Below are 22,048 nucleotides of genomic sequence, written 5' to 3'. Positions count from 1 at the left end.
TAATGTCGTCAATGTCTTTCTGTGTAAATTGCAGACTGGTTTTAATGTCCTGTAGTTCTCGTGTCATTGCGTCCATTCTGGTGTTAGTAGTGTCCACAATGATTTTAAACAAAACCCTTAAAATTGTCCTGTTGTTGTTGGAGTACTCCATATACATTTGCTTTTGCTGGCTCAGCAACTCTTTGACTTGCGTGAGTGATACATAGTCCTCATCTTGTCTCCCGTCGGTCTTGGATCCTTTTGAGGCATTATTTTGCTTCTTTTTGCCTGCCGCTTCCTTAAGGCTCCTGCTCAGCAGTTGGAGGCCACTGCGCTGTCTCTCTGTGAACACAGACAACCCTGGGCCAGACGCGTTGTTCAAGCACAGCCGATCTCTCGCTGTTCAGCTAACTGTGGTGAGTAGCGGTACTTACGGACAAGGCAGAGTTTTACCTCTGCCTGTTGTCAATCCAACGCGTCGTTTTCCACTGGTTGTTTTCTCTGTTAGGTCGGTTAGCTGCCGGACGTTGGCCTCGTCCCGGTTAGCAGCCGTGATGTTAGTAAGCTAGCCGCAGCAAGCTAGCCGCACTGTCGCTCCCTCTGGTGTCCGCCGCTCCTTGGCTCACCGGTAACGTTGATTCACAAACTCCAGCTCTCGTGAAGCGAGACACGTAAGCGGGAAAAAGAACCGCGATGAAAACTCACCTAATTAGTATTACACATGGAGCGTAAAAGTAAGATAAAACAGTGCTAAAACTGCGGAAGTAGCGGAGGTCAACCAAGGCTGCCAGCGCATGCGCACATCAATTGGATGTGCGCATGCAAGATCAATCCTTCCCTTGACAATGGGAAGGATTGATCATCACCTAGGAGATGATACTTTCAAATGGCTTGTTCCATATACCACAGGAACTGATTTATGGAACCACTGGGTGTTATTTTTGACCAAGACATGTCATTTAAATCCCATATTAAACAGGTTTCCAGAGTTTCCTTTTTTCACCTCCGGAATATCGCCAAAATTAGAAACATTCTGTCCAGGAGTGATGCTGAAAAACTAGTCCATGCATTTGTTACTTCAAGGCTGGACTATTGTAATTCTTTATTATCAGGAAGTCCACAAAATGCAGTTCAAAGTCTTCTGGTGATCCAAAATGCTGCAGGCAAGAGTTCTGATGAAAATCAACCAGAGGGATCATATTTCTCCTATTTTAGCTTCCCTTAATTGGCTTCCTGTTAAATCAAGAATAGAATTTAAAATTCTTCTTCTAACGTATAAAGCCCTTAATAATCAAGCTCCATCATATATCAGAGCTCTGATTACCCCGTATGTTCCTAACAGAGCACTTCGCTCTCAGACTGCAGGTCTGCTGGTGGTTCCTAGAGTCTCTAAAAGTAGAATGGGAGGCAGATCCTTTAGCTATCAGGCTCCTCTCCTGTGGAACCAACTCCCAGTTTTGGTCCGTGAGGCAGACACCCTGTCTACTTTTAAGACTAATCTTAAAACTTTCCTTTTTGACAAAACTTATAACTAGAGTGGCTCATGTTACTCTGAGCTACCTTTATAGTTTTACTGCTATAGGCTTAGGCTACTGGAGGACATCAGGATCTAATTTTCTACTGTTCTTCAATTATGCATTGCGTGTCGTCATTTCTGCTTTAACTTTCTGTTCTCTCTCTTTTATCTTCATAGTAGGAACACCTGGTCTGGTGTTCTGTTAGCTGTGACATCATCCAGAGAAGACGGCTCACCCGCTACTACCATCTAATGTAGAACAGATTACTAGATCAATGTGTGCTTCTGTGCTTTTTTGTCTCTCTTGTTGTGTCTCTGCTCTGTTTTCTGTAACCCCAGTCGGTCGAGGCAGATGACCGTTCATACTGAGCCCGGTTCTGCCGGAGGTTTTCCTCCCTGTTAAAGGGGAGTTTTTCTTTCCTCTGTCGCTTCATGCTTGCTCAGTATGAGGGATTGCTGCAAAGCCATGTACAATGCAGATGACTCTCCCTGTGGCTCTACGCTTCTCCAGGAGTGAATGCTGCTTGTCGGAACTTTGATGCAATCAACTGGTTTCCTTATATAGGAACATTTTTGACCAATCTGTATAATCTGATTGAATGTGACTTTGTAAAGTGCCTTGAGAATTGGCCAATAATGAATGAATTGGCGCTATATAAATAAAATTGAATTGAACTGAAAGTCTTCCACCAAACAGGAAGTGACAACATCTGCTGTCAGGAAGGTCACATTTTAGTCATGCCACAGCTGATTTTAATGACCTAACATTTTATTTTTTTGCTTCTTTTCTGTGCTGCCTAAGTGTAGTTTAATATATATTTCCTTATCCATTACATGAAAGGCTTTTTTTTTTTAATAATCTAAAAGCGGAGGAGCAAAGATCCTTGATGAAAACTATATAAATTTAGGTTTCATGTTGTGTTATTCTTTAATTTTACTGTAAAGCAGTGCGTATTACCGTGGTGTTCTGCACCATGCAAGAGAAAATTTAGTTTTCCTGAACAGAGACACATCACTCAAGAGGAGGTATCGCAGGTTAAAGACACTGAAATTTGAACAATTCAAGAGTAAATATCCCCCTGGTGTGGGGCCAATGACTCACTGCCGGGGACTGTGTGCCAGGCGCCGCCATTGATGATGTTGTTGTGCATCTGGAAGTCCTCGTAATGGCAGTTGCGGCGGTCGGGGTTGGCCAGGACCAGGTGGGTCGAGGCGTAGACGGTGGCCAGCCAGCGGAAGAAGGCATCGTCTGCCGTGGGGGTGTCCTCCTGAGGGGCCCAGTCACGGGTGCAGTCGAACGGGTACGTGACGACCAGCTCCCCGCCGTGAAGGTTTGCGCTGAGCACGAAGGGGATATCCTGCATCCAGCTGATGACGGCCCTCGTCTCTGGCGCAACCTGAGCGGGGATGGAATGGTTTTGTGTTTTTGATAATGCAAAAGAGGAACACCATTTAGAACATGACTCAGTAGTGGAAGGAAGAGAATTTTTCCATGTTTTTGTTAGTAATATCTAAAAAGGGAGCTGCAGAGATCAAAGTCAGCTTTACTGTCAATTCCGTAATAGATACTTAGACATATAACCAGAGGTCAAGTATCTGTGAACATGACAATTATTGATTGTGGCCTCTACAAATTATGAATTAGTGACGAGTGGGATGAAGAAAGCTATTGTTAAACGAGGCCTTGAGCCAGGGTAGTCAAACATACGGCCCGCTGAACAATTTAGTCCGGCCCCGTGGCTAAATGCATTATTATTCAACAATGATTTTTTTTTTTTTTCCAGTGTCCTGTCTGGCAATGTGGCAATAAGAATTGTTGTCTTAATGCCAAAAAGAGCTCATCAGATTTGACTTTCACAAATGGAGCAGTACGGCTTTTACCATAGTAATCAGCTTGATTTATGAATGTGAATAGTTTTATTATGATTCATGCGGGGATTATCTCAAATGATATGGACACTACAATAGGAAAGTAGGAGAGGAAAGGAAGAACAAGAAGAAAAAAAGAAAAGATGAAAGAAAAGGAAGAGAATGATAAAACAATTATTGAAAAAAACATGTACTTTGCTTAATTGAAAATCTGCAGTTCCTATATTGTCCACGAGCTGTGTTTTTTTATCAGCAGATGGTAGCACTGAGCTTCAGATGTGGAAAATTGATTTTGAATAATTTCTTAATTTTTATCTGTTTGATGTATTTTGTCATGCAGGACAGTGTTTTTAAGTTCCAAAAAATGTGAATAAAGGTTTTTCAACATTGTACAATCACTGTGATCAGTTCTTATGCATAATGCACTTAAGTAAATGTTTAACTGAGTAAAAGTATTGTTGAAATTGCACATACTTTTCTTAAAAACGCTGAGGTTACTCATAATATATTGTGTAAAAGTGAAATTCATTTAATATAAAAATCAACAACAAGTCCACTTTTATTAGTTCTATTTAATCTTGCAATGAGTTTACTCGTGTGGCCCTCTTGAGATCAGATTAAGCTGTATGCGGCCCCTCAACCAAAATGAAAGTTTGACACCCCTGCCTTAAGGACTCCCATGGCCAGTTTGCCACCAGCCATACAGGGGGCACAGCAAGCATGTGGAAGGAGGGGAGATTGAAACAGATTTTTTTGTTTTTGTTTTGGCCTTTAAGCAAAACAAGCTGGTCAGAGTCTATGGGGAGGTGGATGAAGCTAACTATTTAATTTCAGTTAAAAAGATACAATGGGGTTGAATCGAATGCAAGCTTAAATTTTACATTAAAAATGTGAAAGGCGCTTTTGTTTTTCACTTTGATGCATTGCTTTTTGTTGGTTTGTCGCATAAAATCCAGATAAAATACAGGTTTGTGATTGTGACAAGAGTAGAAAAAAAACTCAGGGGTGTGATTCTCCAAGGGAATTTAACCATTTAGGGTAAAATGCTGATCTTAACGGAAACGTAAAAAAATTTTCATGGTCAAAATGACATTGTCGTCTGGTGACATAAGTTTTCCATTTCATTCACATGGAAAAGATAAAAAATATATATTTTATTTCCTTAAAACATGGAAAGTGACCAAATACCGAGAAATGGTTCTCAGAAAACTTCCGGCACTTGGCCTGGGAAATATTTCCTGATCAGAGTACTGCATGCCATTAAATCAGAACCATGGCTTTCCGTGTTTTAAAGGTGCTTCTCACAATAACCTTCAATAAACTCTCATCTTTTACGTGTGCCTGTCTTAAAGTCTTTCTGTTTACAGCTGTTGTGACAACACCCAATGTGTGAAAGTAATATAGTGAGTCTCATGTTTGGCGTTCACAGAGTCACATGTTTTAATGCAGAAACAAAAATAAAATCTAAACCTTGGTTATTCCCCCTCCTGTCGTTATTCCCAGAAGCACCAGATGGTGCCAAAGTGAAGGTGGGGTGGGTGTTCGTTGCTCCTTACCATGGCATCTTCCTGAGTGTAGTATTCTGGGATGGGGATGTAGTGGTTGGGCACTTTAGATGCATCGGCTGCGTTCTCCTGGGCCTCCCACATGATGTTGTTGAGGTCTGGAAAGTTGTGATTCAGATCGATTCCTTCGAAGGTGAATCGCCCGTCAGCCCAGCCGGCCAGTTCTGACCCCTGCAGCAGGTCAGATCAGCCCATCAGAAACGATGCATTATGATGAAGGCACCATGCCGTCCAATGCAACTTAAGAGTACTCACTACTTTTTCCATATTTTGAGACAGAGATGTCAGAGTATAGACAGAAATAAGCATATACTATTCATGCGGTATCAGAGCAGAAACCAAGCAATAAAGGCAAATAGTTGTCTGTAGACCTCCGGGACCGCATTGTGTCAAAGCACAAATATAGGGAGGGGCGCAGCGTTGCGAATCCTGAATAGCTGTATGATCGCTAGTATTTAAATAGAAGTTTGGAACCACCAGGATTCCCACTTATTCTGCCAAAGAGAATATTCAGTGAAGAACCGTCTTGGTCAGAGAAGTGACCAAGAAACAATGATCACTGAGGTAAAGATCAAGTATTGCCTTGTGGACGTAGGAGAAGGACCCAGAAGGTCAACCACTTTCTGGTATAGTTGTCACATGGCCATGACGGCCTACTTGAATGCTGCTTAAAAAAAGAAAATACTTTTTTTTTTTTTTTTTTTTGGAGATTGTCTGAGCAGGAGATACAAAAGCATCTTTCTCTGATTAATCCAAAAGCAAACTTTTTGGGTTTATCTCCAAGGACCAAGGTCTGGAGAAAAACAGGCATCGCCTGGCAAATGCCATCCCTGTTAGGAAGCATGCTGTGGGATTTTTGTTTTCTACCACAGGAACTGGGCAACATGCCCACAACGAAGCTAAGATGACAGCGCAAATAACGACGACGCATCCTTCAAGAAAACCTTTCTTGAAGAGTGCTTTGGACCTCTGAGTGAGAAGCTGATTAGTTTTGCAACACAGCAATGACCAAAAGCACATGTCAAAGATTATAGAGGAGTGACGTCAAGGGTCTGAGAGCGTCTTTTAGTGGTCTAACCAGAGCACGGACTTAAATGCAGAAGAACATCTCTGGAGAGCTCTAAAAATGGCCGCCCTTGCACCTTGACAGGATCTACGGATGGAGAATCAGAGCGAACATTCAAAAGCAGGTCTGCTGTGAGGGGCTGGGCCAAAAATAATATCTCAATATTTTTACGCTGATAAACGATATTTATCTCGATAGTTGTTGTTGTTTTTTTTCACAAACAAATTATAAAAAGGCATCTCTAAATCAAAGCTTGATCCCAAATGTCTCACAGGCACATTTTATTTAACAAACTGTAGATAAATGTAAGAAACGGCTGAAAAATATCCTACTGGAATACATAAATGTAATTTTAATGCAATGTAGATCATCTCGATATACATGATATAGTCTCATCATATATATATTTTTAAATCTCGATATTTTTAAAACCACGAAAAGCCCTTTTGCCATGCCTATAGAGACAGACCCAAAAGGACCAGTCACGGCTGCCAAAGGAGCTTCAAATAAGTATTAAGTAAAATTTATCTTTACATTTAATTAAATTACAAAAACATCTATTTACTTTGTCATTGTCGGCAAACTTATGTTGATTCGTTTTTAAAGACAACTGTTTAAAGAACGTGTCTGTAACGCCACAAAATATGGACAGAGTTAAGAGCCTGGATCCTTTCTGGTGGCGCGTTATGACGTTAGTCTAGCATCACCCACCTTCTGATGAGCAACTTCATATCCGTCTGGGTTCATGGAGGGCAGAAGGTGGATCCGCGTCTCGGTAACCAGCCGCACGACACGCTGGGTGCCCTTTTTGTATTCTTTGCACAAATACTGCATGAGGTTTAAGACCAGCTCTCGGCCCAGCACCTCGTTCCCGTGCATCCCCGCCACGTAGCGAAACTCCGGTTCACCTGCCAAGAGGAGAATTTAGAGAGTTCCTTTGATTGCCAGGAAATCAATGAGGAAATTGGATTGGATCCAATGAGGGGTAAACAGGGTTTATTTGAAATTTGGCCGATTTTCATTGAAGAACTAGGGGGGGGGGGTGTAAGGAGCAGATTCCTCTCACAGATTAAAGGTTTTGTTCTCAGGAACGCTGTTGAATTGCACCACTTCAAACCCTGATTGCCCAGACATAACAGCAGACATTCCTGGATGTAAGAAAGAAAAAAAAACTCTCAGCTCCCAAGATCTCTCAGAGATTACTGATCTGCTGTTCCTAACTTGTTTTCCTGATCTTGACACTGGCATCAGAAAAAGTTTTCACTCCCTTGAACCTTCCTCACTTCCCCACAATTCTGGATCTTATGGAAGAGCGAGAAGACAGCCGTTGTTGGATGAAAGTCCTAAAACGCTTGCATGAAGCCAGCAAACATGGGGAGGATGGTGCTCTGGCCAGATGATACATCCAGGGAGCTTTTCAGCTTATATGTAAAAAGCTAGGTCTTGTAGAAAGATAGTGGTGGCAGCACCACTCAGTGGGGAGGCTTTCATTCAGCAGGGAGATGGAAGCTGGTTATAGTTGATGGGGAAGATGGATAGAGCTAAATACAGGGAAGTGAACTGTTAGAGGCTAAATAAAGGATGGTTAAATTAGTCTTATTTGTATAAAAATGCTTCTTGTTGTTCAAGCACAAGGTCTCATCGATGTTTGCAGTTCCAAACATCGATGTTTGTGTATGGGGTCAAAAAGGGTCATAGTGTCCATTAAAAATGTAATTTTCCTCAGTCATGCCCACAGAGGAGTAAGTAGCATATTTCTTTTTTCAGATTATCTTTTTTTTTTTTTTTAACAAATCGAAAGCAATAAACTGGGCCAAACTTTTTCAGATTGGCCAGATTTAACAGCAGACATTCCTGAATTTAAAAAAGTCCCAAGATTTCTACTGAATAAGAACTCATTTCTCCGAAATTGCAAATCTTTGTTTATTTAGGCCTCGTCTTTGCCGTTGGAGTCACGCTTATTCACATAACAACTTTTATTATGAACAGCTGTTGATGCATTGAAGAAAAAAAAGGGTGGGGGGGAATTCCCATCATCTCCTTTTGGAAGAGAAGGACTTAATAATGTTTCTTAAGAACAAAGCAGGATATACTGCACCACGCTTGATTTATTTGTGGTTTTTGGCATACTTGGAGTAACCAAAGTTAACATTAAAGCAAAAGTCTGAATGCCTGAAGACAACATAACAAAGATATCGAAAAGTTAGTTTACATAAGAGGGGCCTTCTCTACGATCCAGCCCTCCCTGTGTGGTTCTTCTGCAGGAACCAGACTGTGTAAACACTGCAGAATGTTAAAGCGAGCCCCCGACTTGCTAAGGTCTGAGTAACTGGAGGAGATTAGATACAGAGCTGTGTAAAAGGATTTGCCCTGTTAAGGATTTGTTCATCCCTACACGTTTCAGATCTTCAAACATATTTGAATGACCCTATGTGGAACTAATCCCCGCCTTGTAAAATCACAAATTACCTTTGATTAACCACTGTTTAAAGTGGTGCTGAATTTCGTTAACATTGCGCAGGTCTGATCAGCTGCAACGAATCAGAAAAATCACTTGTCTGACAAAATGAAGAAGGCTTAAAGACCTCAAAAAGCAACAGATCATGCCCCGACCTAAAGAAATTCAAGAAGAGATGAGAAACCAACCTTCATGGTGGGTGGGGGTAGAAATCAGCCAGGCGCTGTCAAACAAGAATCTTAAACTCCATGTTAAAATAAACAGGGAGCCAATGTATTTCCATTAGCACCGCAGCTACCTGTCAGAATTTGTTGGTGGGAGCCTGTAACAAAAGTGGCGGCTCGTCCCATTACATCTTGACCAAAACTAAAATAGTATGTCAGAAAAAGAATATCATGAATGAAACAAGGTGGTTGGAGTTTGATGGTTTGAGGTTATTTGGGGACCTGGATGACCTGCCCTAATTCAATTCAATTAAATTTCATGTATATAGCGCCAAAACCTGAAACATGTCATCTCAAGGCACTTTCCAAAATCAAATTCAATCAGATTATACAGATTCATTCAGATTACTTGGGTTAGGCAGCAGGACAATGATGCAAATAACATTAGTCCATCTCTGAAAGCTCGAAAAGATAATGACTTATTTTTTTGCGTGAGCTAGACCAAATCTATACTATGGAGATAATAATAATAATTGAACTTTATTGATCTCACAATGGAGAAATTCACTTCTGCATCTTAACCCATCCCCTTGGGGAGCAGTGGGCTGCCATGTGCGGCGCCTGGGGAGCAATCTGGGGTTAAGGGTCTTGCTCAGGGACCCAGAGAGCAGGTAGTGGGGATTGAACCAGGTACTTGCAACCCTCTCGGAGCTCAAGCACACTGCTCTAACCACTAGGCCAACACCTCAGATATAACTGAGATCCTGAAACGTGACCTTGAAAAGGCTGTTCATGCTCCAGAACCGTCATGTACGGCTGAATTAAGACAGTTCCTCAAAGAGTGGGTAAAATTTTAAAGGCAATGTAAAAGACTTCTTGGTAGTTATCACAAGTCCTTGATGGGAGTTGTTAGTGTGCCATTATGAGCATAAACAAGATCAACTGGTCTAGAGGGTCATTTTGTTCACATGGGGTGCTTGGTTAGTTGTTCCCCTTAATTCCTGAAATAATAATTTGACACATTATGTGTTCCCACAGGTAGTCTTAGAATAAAATGTGTTTGAGGATCCAAAACATTTTATTAGAAATACAACAGAGCAAAAACATTGAGGGGGGTCAAATACTTTTCCACTGCCCGGCGTCTAAAGTGGAGCTTTCATCTCGTCTTTAAATGCTCTTACCGAGTTCATGTTTTCCCGGGTTATCGGATATCTCCATGACGTACAGCTTGAGGCCCATGTAGCTCTTGCCTATGGTGTAGATGCGGGTGATCTCTGGACACTCCTCAGTCACAGACTTCATGAGCTGCACGGTCAGAAAGGCAAGTTGGAGTGAATGTCTTTGAGGGGTTAAACCCGGGGTCTGAGTCAATCCTTACACAGTTAGTGGTCTGAGGAAATCCATCTGCTTCAACTTTATGAGAGTGGGACTTACTCATCGTCTGGTTTTACCTTTCTCATCTCTTTGTAGTTGTGGTGTCTGAAGTCCAGATTATCCCTGGACCCTCCTTCTTGCTGACTGGAAAACGGATCCGTTGGATCTACGTGGAAACCCCAGAGAGGGTTTCAGTAACTCTGTTTCTCTTGCCGACTGCCGCCCGCATTAGATATGATCGGCGTCTTGTTTTGAAAGTCAAGCATGGACACGACTCAGTAAGTGACACACTGTGTGCCTCTGTACCGGTGAATGTGTGCATACCGTGGACACGGCAGCCCAGTAACTCGGCCCTGATGCAGATGGTCCCGTTGTAGTACCAGGTCTGAGGGTTGATGCGGATGAAACGGGCGACAGTGGGAACCGGCAGGAGCCCGAGAACCGGAGTCTCTGGATCCTGATTCCCTTTGAATATCTGTAAAGTTAATCGAACAATCATTGCCTTGCCAGGGAACCACAAACTTTCCTCTCCAACAGAATGGTTTAGATCAGGGGTCACCAGCCGTTTTGAAACTGAGAGCTACTTCGTTGCTACCGTGTCATACTAAGGGATACCAGTACTGATGTTTAAACTAGAAGAGTCTAAATTCCCCTTAACGTTATGTAAAATAAGCATTTTTTCATGCTTTTTAGACGCTATCATTTCTAAATCTATGTAAATGAAAGAGTGATCAAAAGGGAAAGAATAATGAAATAAAATTAAATGGGTTTGTAGTGGGTTGTGCCAGTTTTAGAACAGGCTCATGGGCACCACATGTGGTCCTTGGGGGCTACCTGGTGCCCCCCCGGGCATCATGTTGGTGAACCCTGGTTTAGATCAAAGCATTTCATGCCGACACGTGGCCCAGTCAAAGCCCAGACTTAAACCCACTTGAGAATCTGTGTCAAGACGTGTAAATTGATCCACAGACACCATTCATGCAATCTGGAGGCGAAGGAGTTTTAGTTTCACGCCTCCAAAATCGTGCGCCTGACTGAATATGTGAAAGAGTTTGAAGGCTGGCTATATGATTTTGCCTGACACTGTGGAGTTGGACATTTTAGGATGCTATAATTATTGATGTATTCAATGAAAGTGAGTGCTTTTATTGTCTAGCATGCCTATAAGAAACAATTAAATTTCTACAACTACAAACAGCATTTCATTCATATAGCCTGATTATTAAAAAAAAATTAATACATTGAAAAATGCTGCAATCACAGGCAGATTGGACTTAAAAAGGTAAACAATAACCTCCTGAGGCCGATTTCAAAGAGGACTTGGTTAGTACAGACATATTTTCACAATCTATGTATTCTTTTGAAGTATCAGTTATAAAATATTTTGTTTAGTTTGACCCTCAGTTCATGTTTTTCCGACTTTTGTCACCAATTTTCACACATTGCCTGATCGCACTCATCAGCTTAAACCTTCAGGCTTATCTGGCCATGAATCACCTTCCTATTCCACATAGCCACGTGGTACTTTGGTCCAGCCCGTCTGTCTGACCGCGTGACTATTTTGGTTTTACACCATTAGCCACAGGATCTCGGATAAAGACTGTAACAAATATGTTCTCAAACAAAGAGAACGTTTTGTGCTTTGAATCTTATCTGTGCGCGTGGCTTAAATATGGCACACGACTCCAGTGTGAAGCCTTTAAGGTTCGTAAACATTCGAGCAACACCAGCACTCCAGAAAGGAACGACTGATGTCTCTTGAGTGTCCCCAGAGAGACGTCAATCAGCCGTTGGGTCTGAAATCGCACAAGAGGGCACAGAAGTTAAGTCCTTCTGCAGAGAGAGAGTAAAAACATTGACATCTGGATCAGAGTTTTAGTTTCTAAAAGTCTTCACATGCCTTAAAGGCAAAAACATAGTCTGAAAACTTGACCTCCTTGGCACTGATTGTTGTCTTGGCATGAAATGAAAAACTGGAGACTTCCCCCCTTTTTCTGCCCCTTTTCTTTGGAAAGACATCAGATTTTTCCAAAGATGAAAACAGACACGTGCTGCTAAAAGAAAAGGGGGAAAAAAAACTGCTTGCCGGCACAGAACAGCCTTGGATGTCTTTAGGACATAGTGTGCAGGCTTCAGTATTCACCGTAATATGGAAGCTGTACTGTATATTTGGTGTTTTTGTTAATGCTTTTCTTATTATAAATGCAAAGGATTTATTTTACAACTGAAACTATTTTCCCTGGGTTTGTTTCAATTTTGTAGTTTTGTACTTTTGCACAACTAGTCTTTGGTTCTTAATGTATTATTTAGGCGCGAGATCTTCTAAAACCTGCCCTCCAGTGGGTCCACTGGGTCCTTGGCGACTGCGCCCCTTCCTTGAACCAAATGTTGCAGACCGTTGCTCTTACCGCCTCTTCTGTTCCGTTCCTGCAGGTCTGCCAGTCCACGGAGTCGTTGCTAAACTGAACTTTGTAGGTTTCAACCCAATCCCAACTAGAACGACAAGCACAATACATTTAGTCGTTTTTAGACGCAACAACCAGGCGGTTTCTAAAATAATGTTTCTGTATGCTAACCAAATATTATATACTCATTCCAAATGTGTGTAGTCAATAATAGAAAGAATGCGATACTACCTGACCTCCAGATAGAGTTTCTGCCTTGCAGGATGACTCCTGTAAACAGGGTGAGATGAATGGCGTCCACTTCAAGCCACTGATGCTGGTCCTTGAACTCAGCACACCAGGCTCCATCATACTCATCTCCGTCATGAATTCCTGACTAGAAAGAAGAAAAAAATATATATTTTGTCCTTTTTTTCTTCTGTCGGCTGCGAAGTCCATCAAAAAGCTCTTCGTATGTTCTTGGCATGAAACATTACTTGGGAGTTTGGTATTGCATAAGTTGACCTACTTCTAACATAACTGCTTTCAGATGGCAGATTTCAGGCCGCAGAACAGGGAGGATTCAGTGTCGGGGCAATAAACTCTGTGCTCTGTGTTTAACCTCACTGCTGACAGACCTCCTGCATAGCTGAACCGTCTAAAAAGCTGAGAACTTCTCATAAAGGTGGACTGACATGCAAAAATACGCAAACTCGATATCTTTTCACATACTTCCAAAAAGTTTAATGTTTTTTTGGGGCAGGAACCAAACAAAATAGCACATAGTTGTGATAAAAATACTTGGTTTTCATTGTTATTGAAGAATACAATTCTGAAAAGTGTGGCATGTATTTGGCCATCCACTGGTTAGACAGGGGGAGCATTCAGCGGGCCTAAGGCTCCTCCTGAGGAGCTGCAGCTCAGGGGAAGGAATATGTCAAAAGGACAGCTAATGGAGACGGACTCCGCAAATCTGTTTTTTAAGCTATGATGAGGAGAAGAAACTAAATGTTGAATGAACTGCTGTTTTGTCAGTTTGGGACACAGCAAACATGTGGAAGAAGGCGTTCTGGTCAGATGGGACCAAAAAAAGGACTCCTATGACCTATACGTAAAACAATTTGTGTTGTTGTTGGCTGCATTATGGTGTAGTGAACCTTTTTTTTTGAGGAGGGGCAGATCAACTCTTCTGAATTGATGGGATGATAGACAGAGTCACATATAAAGCAAACCTGAAAGAAGCCTGTCAGAGGCTGCTAACCACTTGAGACTGGGATGGAGGTTCACCTTCCAGAAGGACAACACAACATAAAGTCAGAGCTACAATGGAATGGCTTAGATCAAAGCATTATTCACATGTTAGAATGGCCCAGTCCAATCAAAATCTTTGACTTTAAAGTTGATGTTGATCCAGTTTGACTGAGGCTGAGCTGTTTTGCAAAGAACAATGAGGAGAAATTTCAGTTTGTACCAATGAAGTAAACCTGATGATTATGTGATAGTTTTTGGTCAATATGGCCTACCATAGTAAACCATCTTACTGAAGGAGGTAAATAATAATAATAATAATAATAATAATAATAATAATAATAATAATAATAATAATAATGATGATAATGCAATGTACTTTGAATTTATGATCCTTATTCTTATCCTGAAGAATTTCAAACATCTGTTATTGCTGTTATATATAATGCATTGTTTCATATACCAGGAAATACTATTGCAGATATCAACTCTCTGGAGGAGATCCAAACTTCAGAGTTTTGAAGTGAGCTGATGAAGACAGACCTGGATGTTCAGCCTCCCTCTGTGAGGACCCAGACCCGTTCGCTGATAGGACGAGGCCCGGATCTGGCTGTCGTCAACTGCCAGGGACTCCAGGCCGAGGGGAGGGCAGCCTGCAAGTAAAACAAGTTATAAAGACATAAATATCATCATGTCTTCATATGCATACCCTAAGCAGGAGAGATCAGAAACTGCTGTGACTTAAGGGTTAAAAGCTCACTCTTTTTCCTTTCTTCTTTTTTAAAGAATTCATACACATGGTAGACGATGTAAAATGAGATCTGAGTGGTTTTCATGGGAAATATCGCTAGTCATGCAGGGTCACTTCAGCTGAACACTTGAGGCCGTCGCCTCCTCCGAAGATTGGGTCGGAATGGAGGAGGATGCAGATAAGATGAAATCCCAGAGGGGTTGAATGTAATTTGAGACTTGCTGTAGACTAAAGTAAAAATGTTTTGCAGTGCAACAGGAGAGGAGCTCAAGCTGCAGCGCAGTTTATGGATTCTGAACAGTCAGTAACATAACATTTAATCATAAATATCCTTTTGTCTTTGGGTTTGTAACATGAAATATACTTTACTATAAAAGCAACTCTAGAAGACACCTGGGAAGTTTGGAAAGGTTTCTGATGTTGATCCTATTTGTCAATAGCAGCCTAAATGTACTATTTGAAGGAATCTATGTCTCTATTGTCTTGCATAAGTGTTAATCTCAGTTTAAACATATTATTATACCCACTTCTTTGTGCATCTTAACACGCGTAACCACATTGCCTCCTCTGGTAAGCATAGTGGTAGGAACGTCCTGCTTTGGGTTTACTTTTCTTCAGCAGGGACAGGAAAGCTGGTCAGAGTTGAAGGAGAGATGGATGAGACCGGGGGCTGGAGGTTCACTTTCCAGCACAGCAATTACTCTAAACATACAGCCCAAGCGTTAGGCCTAAGCACATTCATGTGTAAGACTGGTCCAGTCAAAGTCCAGATGTAATTCCAATTAAAAATCTGTGGCAAAACTGAAAAAAATGCTGTTCAAAGAGACTCTTCAAGTCCAAGTTAAGTCAGAACTCATTAGTATTTAAGTCAAATTCAAGTCACAGGTATTTTCTAAGATAATCAAATCAAGTCTCAAGTCATCAAACCAGTGGCTCAAGTCTAACTCAAATCAAGTCACCACCTCTGCAAAGCCCTGACTCGTGGGTGGAATACAAATCCACTCCGTATTTTATATTCTTTCATTTGTAAAAACATAGAACACCATAAATGGTTTTCCTCCCACTTCACAACTGCACACCGCTTTGCGTTGGTCTGTGCCAATCCAAAGAAAATATGCTGAAGTTTGTGCTTGTAACAGGATGGAACGTGAAAAAGTTTGAACGAATACATTTTAGAAGGCACTATATGCAACACGGGTGAAGCTATGTAGAGTCAAACATCTTCAGGCTGTCTTTCCAGAAAGAGCTGGAGTTGAACAAGACAGTCGGTGGAGAAAAAGATCAAAAAGTTAAACATTTCAGTTTGCAGCACTAATAAACGGCTCCATTTCTGTAATATCAGTCAATTCACCACAAAGTGGGCAAACGAATAGTTCCTTAATTAGCTCTGGGTTTAATAGAAATTAAAACGAGTCTCTCTGTTCACACACAAAATTCTGACTTGTCATTTTGTTCATTTCCATGTTTTTTTTTTGTCGTTTTTGCCTTACCCAATTCTGCTTTTTTATCTTTTGTTTTGCCGTCCTCGCTGTCCTCTTCATCCTCCTTGTTTCTTCCCTTATCGTCTTCACTGACATGTGTGGAGCTGGGCTGATTCTGTCTCACGGTGCTGCTGAACAGCTTCGTCCCTGCTGTTGGAGTCACTCTGTCTGTGCTCTGCTCCTCCACAGTCCCAGCCTCGGTCCACTTTACTGACACAGGGGTCGTAAAGTTTGATAGAAAAGGAAAACTCTCTGTCGCTACCTCACCTCCACGCAGAAAACCTCCAAGAAAAAGCACTGAAGCAAAAACGCACAATGACTTTTCCATTCTCCTTGCTTTCAGCTGCAGAATTGTGGTAGGGGGGGAAAAAAACATTGCGGGTAGTTAAAGTCCTGATGGACCCAGACCTCAAACCACCCACCCTCCTCCTCTCGAGTCCCACCTCCTTTCCTTTGGCTCCCCTTCCTTCCTCCCTCCCAGCTAAAATTCCAGCTCAATTCCCATGAAAATGTCAAACTCTGAAATGACTTATTTCTTTTACAAGGAATGTGTGTCTTAGACGCCTATAAACAATGACACAGACGTCCCATCTCAACTTTAGTCATGTAGCGCCTTTCTAAAAACGAATCAAACCTAAAGTGCTGTAACAAGCAAAAAAATAAAATCAAGAATAACAGAATGTACCGGAAAATAAAGAAAGCAAGTGCCTGAACAGGGTTGTCTTCCAAAAAAGATTGTTTACCGGTCAACAACAGGGATCTCTGTTTTATGAGACTTTAAAGAAAAATAAAGGTTATAGGCTACCTTCAAGACGAGTCAATACCCATAGTGACTAATTAGGCTGTATGGGTGTGAGGCTGGGATCAAGCCTGCATAGGACTCTTAGGTTAACTGGCCTCTCTAAATTCTCCTTAGGTGTGAGTGTGTGAGAATGGTTGTTTGTCCTGTTTGTCTCTGTGATGCCCTGTGATAGACTGGTGACCTGTCCAGGGCGTACCCCGCCTCTCGCCTGTTGAATGCTGGAGATAGGCACCAGCAACCCCTTGCAACCCCAATAGAGATAAGCGTGTTAGAGCGTTCAAGCAACAAAGAGTAAATGTCAGAAACAATCAGCAAACATGAATGTTTTATTGCACAGTACTGCATAGAAGCTTCAAGTGACTGATTCATCCAGCACCACTGATCACATAAAAAAAACATATGCATTACACATTGTTCATGTTACATATTGTGCATATTGTTCACTATGTTATTACCCGCACCCATTGCTTATTGTTTATTGTTTGTGTGTGTCCTAAGTCAGAGTATATGACTCGCGGTGACAATAAAACTTCTCGATCCTTGATGAATGTTTCTAAGAAAGAAGACAAGAAAATGTCCAGGACCAGAGCCTTGTGGAACTAATGTTGGGTTGTCTGCAGAACACGTTTTACACATGTACCAACATGACAAATGTCTATGATTAATATCTTAAACTCTGAAAACATACTTGCCTGATTCCTCTTGATATGATAACAGTGTCAATCATATTTAGCAGAACCTGCTAATATCGGCCTATTTGTCAAATGGCCACCTTGTGATATTTCGTCTGATTACTGCTTTGAAACAACTCTCGGTTCAAGGCCTGAACGTTTCCCAACATTTCTACATTTGACTGGGATGGTCACCGTCTAATGATGTCTCTGTCCAGCAGCAGTCAGAGTGCTTGATGGAGACAAATCAAACACCAAAACAGAAACCCTAAGTGAAGTTCCTGCCCATGACCTCACACCTCTAACTTTAAATCCAGTACAGCCTTCCCACTACGTTAGTAGAGATCTTTTCTGAAAACATTCTAAACTTTAGAAGGCATACAGTCTCATTCGAATCAGAGGTTTTTAGATATTGAATTTGGAACACCGAATTTGTATCCTGTGGAATTATTTGATTATTTTTTTACTTTACATTTGCCAACAAAAATTTTACCTGCAGACATTCTCCTGCAAAAGGTTGTCAAAAATTCACCTGTGAAAATTCCCCTGTAAGTGTGTTGACCCTGGACGATAAAGAAAAAAAGCATATCGATAAAATGGAAATCATATTGATCGATATTGAGAATCATCAACAAATTCAAAACATATTTTAGGGGAGCCCTGGCCATTTTGTGTTTAGCGACCTATTTTTAGATGCAGAACACACAAACACGGAATTCAACCTCAACCCTTTATTCAACCAACTTTTTTACCAAAACTGCAAGTTTTTAAAAAAGAAAAAAAGAATGCATGCTTTCTGAACTCTTTGAAGGGGGCGGAGCTTGCTGACTGAGCGTTTCCTGGGTCTGCGTTTGTGATTGGTTGGGAGGATGTAATGACTGTAATATTAACCTGCATGGCTAGAATGCAAAAGGAAGGAAAACTGTTCGATAGACTTATATTGATGATGGAAAAAAAAGATCAATAAAAAGTTAAATACAATAAGTCTATCGATCAATATATATTGCTAATGAATCATCGTCCAGTCCTAGACTGGTGCCTCAAATGCAGCCAATGCACTAGTGTGTCAGGTCATAAATTGAGCGTAATTTGATAAAAAGCTAAAAGCTACATAATGTGATCTAGTGTTGGTTGCTTTGGCTTGACTCACCAGAGGGTCAACACACTTGCAGGGGAATTTTCACAGGTGATTTTTTTCAGATGAACTTTTGCAGGTAACATTTTTGCTGGTGGATTAAAAGAGTAGGAGCAAAAAAAAAGGAAAAAAACATAATTTTACAAAATAAAAATTCTGTTATATATTCAATGTCTAAAAAAGACCTGATTCTAATGAGACAATATTTGTTCCATACTAAAGATATCACTACAAGTTTAAGGGTAGGTCATCAAAGGTCAAATCAAAGAAGTATTGTTTTAATCAACTGTACTATGCTTGTACTACTCATTGAAAATTTAAACAACCCCAGAGCCTGATTGCCTTTGCAAGATTAGGCTGAAGTAATTCATGGTTTTGTTCCTCGAAGTGCACACTCTGGGGGGAAAAAAATAATAATTTAAAATGATACAAGCAGAATATGCAAAGAAACCAATTAGATGGAATAATTTAAGCACGAAAATAAACCAGCTCCTGCCATTTAACGTTTTGAAGGCAGTTATTTTCATATTCACCGCATTTTTTTAATGGCTCGGGGATCATTTGAACCAACATCCTCCCTGGGTAGTATCTTATGTGTATGTTGATTGACGCAAGACAGTTGTTTGGAAAGTAATTACATTTTAAATGGTAAGCTTGGGGGTAAAAATGTTGTGGAGCAGGTGCTTCCTGTGTTTCGGTAAAAACAGGAAACAGTTACAGTGCACCAATTTTCATATGAGGGCTTTATTCCACATCAGTTTACTCCAGCGTATCCTTGGCATGACGTGTCAATGGGATTAATTCATTTTTGTCATGTTAGAACCTGTCTTTCTGAGCACTAGATGCTGCTGATCTGTACAAATAGTAAATGTATTGTGCTTTATCAAGCTTTATCGAGTCCAAGGAAAGCGCTTTATTCTGGAATCAGTCATTCACCCCATTCACACGCTGATGGCAGTGAGCTACATTGAAGCCACAGCTAATCTGGGGGTAGACTGTCAGAAGCGGGGCTCCTATTCAATTCAATCAGCATCACCAGGCCCTCAACGACCGGGACCAGGCAAGCCTGATCAAGTGTCTTGCCCAAGGACACGACTGAGGCAAACAGAGGGGGGCTTTAAACTAGCAACCCACCGGTTTGTGCACCACTGTTGCCCCAACTATACCAGTGTACAGTTGAGATAAAATTAGCATATCCTGTGCTGTTCACATTATCAAGTTGGAACGTGTTTAGATTTACAGTTTTTTTATGTATTTATCTTTCATCTTCTACAATTCTCTGTTTCTTCCAAGTTCTAATTCTACAACAGGCTGAAAGCATAACACAGGTCAGATGCATGGTCAAAATAAATAATCTAAACATTGTCATATTTTTTTTTTTTTTATCTGAGTACCTATCCGTCGCTTAGAGTTATTTTTTAATGACTCTGGTTAAGGCCCAGGTCCGTTTTCTCAAATTAACTCAGGCAGTTTCAGCTTTTTTCTTCTTTTTTTTTTAAAGACAGTTTCAGCTTCTGCTCCAAACCACATTTATTTGAGACATTCACTTCATAGACGCAGAGGCAGACAGGAAATCACATGTGGTTTTACTTTAGGGCATCATGAGGTATCCAAATATATATTAATATCTATAATAAATGATCCCCATGAACATGATACAGTAATCAATGCACACAGAGTTTATGATCGTAACATGTTTTTGCTTTTGTTTCTGGGGAGTCTGTAAAACCCGATACCGTAATGTTCTATGAACTGCAATGACGATGAGAGAGAGTTCTTCACATTTGAAGTTTAGAGGTTTGATAATTGATATTGCTAGAGGAAACGCTTCCTGCCTTTTTACCGATAAGAGAGACAGGCGACTTATAACCCGACCAGGAAATGAACACGTTCTTTTTATTAGTCACCTCCTGAACGAGAGGTTGCAATGCATCTACTCGTCTGTTTTCTTGCTGTGAGGACTCGTTCTGATAATTTAGTTGCATATCAACAGCACGGGTTTACGATAGAGACACCCTGTGCAAAGGCGTTCAAAAGCCTTTGATGACTGAAAGCAATCGGAAAGGTAATGAAATAGATAATTTGTTTATATGTGCCGTTAAGATGGTTCCTTTAGAAAAAATAACCATGGAGGCATAATGTTGGGTATTCTGAAGGGCTACAGTGTCCTTTAACAATCCCTCATTTAAAACCCTGTTGCAGTGTAAACTTCAATGTAGAATACAAAGATTTTATAGACCAAGGCAAAGTGCTGCATCATTGCGTAATGGAAGGAGAGGGTTACATGGTTTTCCAATTTTTATAAAAAAAAAACATCTCACCAGTGTTGTCTGCACTAGTATCTTGCTACTATGACACAATACTTTTTAGAACCTCCTTTTACTGCAAATACAGCTGCGGGTTATTTCAGGTATGTCTCTACCAGATTTGCACATCTAGAGTAACATTTTTGCCCATTCTCCTTTGCAAAAAAAAAACCCCACACACAAAAAACCGCGAGGCTCCGTCTCTTAGCCTTAGTCTTGCCTCTGATTCTCTATTGCATTTAGGTCTGGACTTGGACAAGGCCTATTCAGCATAACAAAACAGTTAGCAATACCCTCCCAACATGAGTTTAAATCTAATTTGATGTAAAAAATTCTCTCTCTCTCTCTCTCTCTCTCTCTCTCTCTCTCTCTCTCTCTCTCTCTCTCTCTCTCTCTCTCTCTCTCTCTCTCTCTCTCTCTCTCTCTCTCTCTCTCTCTCTCTCTCTCTCTCTCTCTCAGTATAGATCAATCTAGCATCTAGCTTGCATACACAGGGCTGCCATGAAACACGTTGATCTTTTGCAGTATTAAACCTGGCTATTTGGGGCATTGACCAATACCATTTAACAGTGAAACTTGACTAACCGATGACTATTATTAATGTCAGGTTTGACAGATTCTACACATTTCAAATTAAATTAAGTAATAAAATGAGTGCAAGAAAACAACGTTTTATAACAATGCAAAGTTTTTTGTTCCACTTTCCTGCCATGCAATCACAACTATTTTCATAATATTCTCCAACAAATACTTCATAAAACCACGCCAAATTTTGTGAAAGCAACCTAACGAGTTCAAAATAAGCCAAATTGGCCCGTCGTTTTCCAATTAGAATTGGAAAGAATATTGTCTTATCAAAATTTCAAATATTACTTAGCTTTAACATTTAAACATTTTCTTCAGAAAAAATATATATAATTGTTGTTAATCTAATTATAAGCCTAGCAAATATGTTCACAAGATGAAATGGAGTGGAAAAACTCCCCTCCTTTAATAATTTCGAAAAACATACTTTGCCTCTACTGAAAAACTTAAAGTCAGAAACCTGGAAAAATAATTTACTACTTGATTTTATTTTATTTTGTTTTATAGGTAGACCCCTGTACTGTGTTTGCTTTCATTTTCTTTATCGTGTTATTGTAACAGATATCACATTACATGAAATTAAACGTACATTTGCACTACTGTACATTTGCCGGGGGAAAAAATGCAAGGCAGCCATTTTTACTTTGAAGTGTAAAATGCCCCAACCTGATTGGCTCCTGCTTTCCCCTCTGAC

At 40.7% G+C, this 22,048-nt stretch overlaps 1 protein-coding gene across 1 annotated transcript; it reads right to left on the bottom strand.

Moving 5' to 3' along the window:
• Positions 1 to 2,597: 2,597 nt before the first annotated feature.
• Positions 2,598 to 16,277, bottom strand: LOC105939575 (probable carboxypeptidase X1; the record flags this gene model as incomplete). Its single annotated transcript, XM_036133102.1, is given in 10 exon segments — positions 2,598 to 2,892; positions 4,921 to 5,100; positions 6,707 to 6,903; positions 9,799 to 9,922; positions 10,069 to 10,157; positions 10,316 to 10,466; positions 12,400 to 12,484; positions 12,633 to 12,772; positions 14,167 to 14,276; positions 15,865 to 16,277. Coding segments are annotated over 10 exon segments (1,738 nt in total), but the record flags the coding sequence as incomplete, so codon positions are not given.
• Positions 16,278 to 22,048: the final 5,771 nt, after the last annotated feature.

This window comes from Fundulus heteroclitus, unplaced genomic scaffold, assembly GCF_011125445.2.
Source record: "Fundulus heteroclitus isolate FHET01 unplaced genomic scaffold, MU-UCD_Fhet_4.1 scaffold_579, whole genome shotgun sequence".
NCBI lineage: Eukaryota > Metazoa > Chordata > Actinopteri > Cyprinodontiformes > Fundulidae > Fundulus > Fundulus heteroclitus.
The sequence above is the reverse complement of the archived record's forward strand: the minus strand, read 5'-3'. Positions and strand labels throughout refer to the sequence as shown.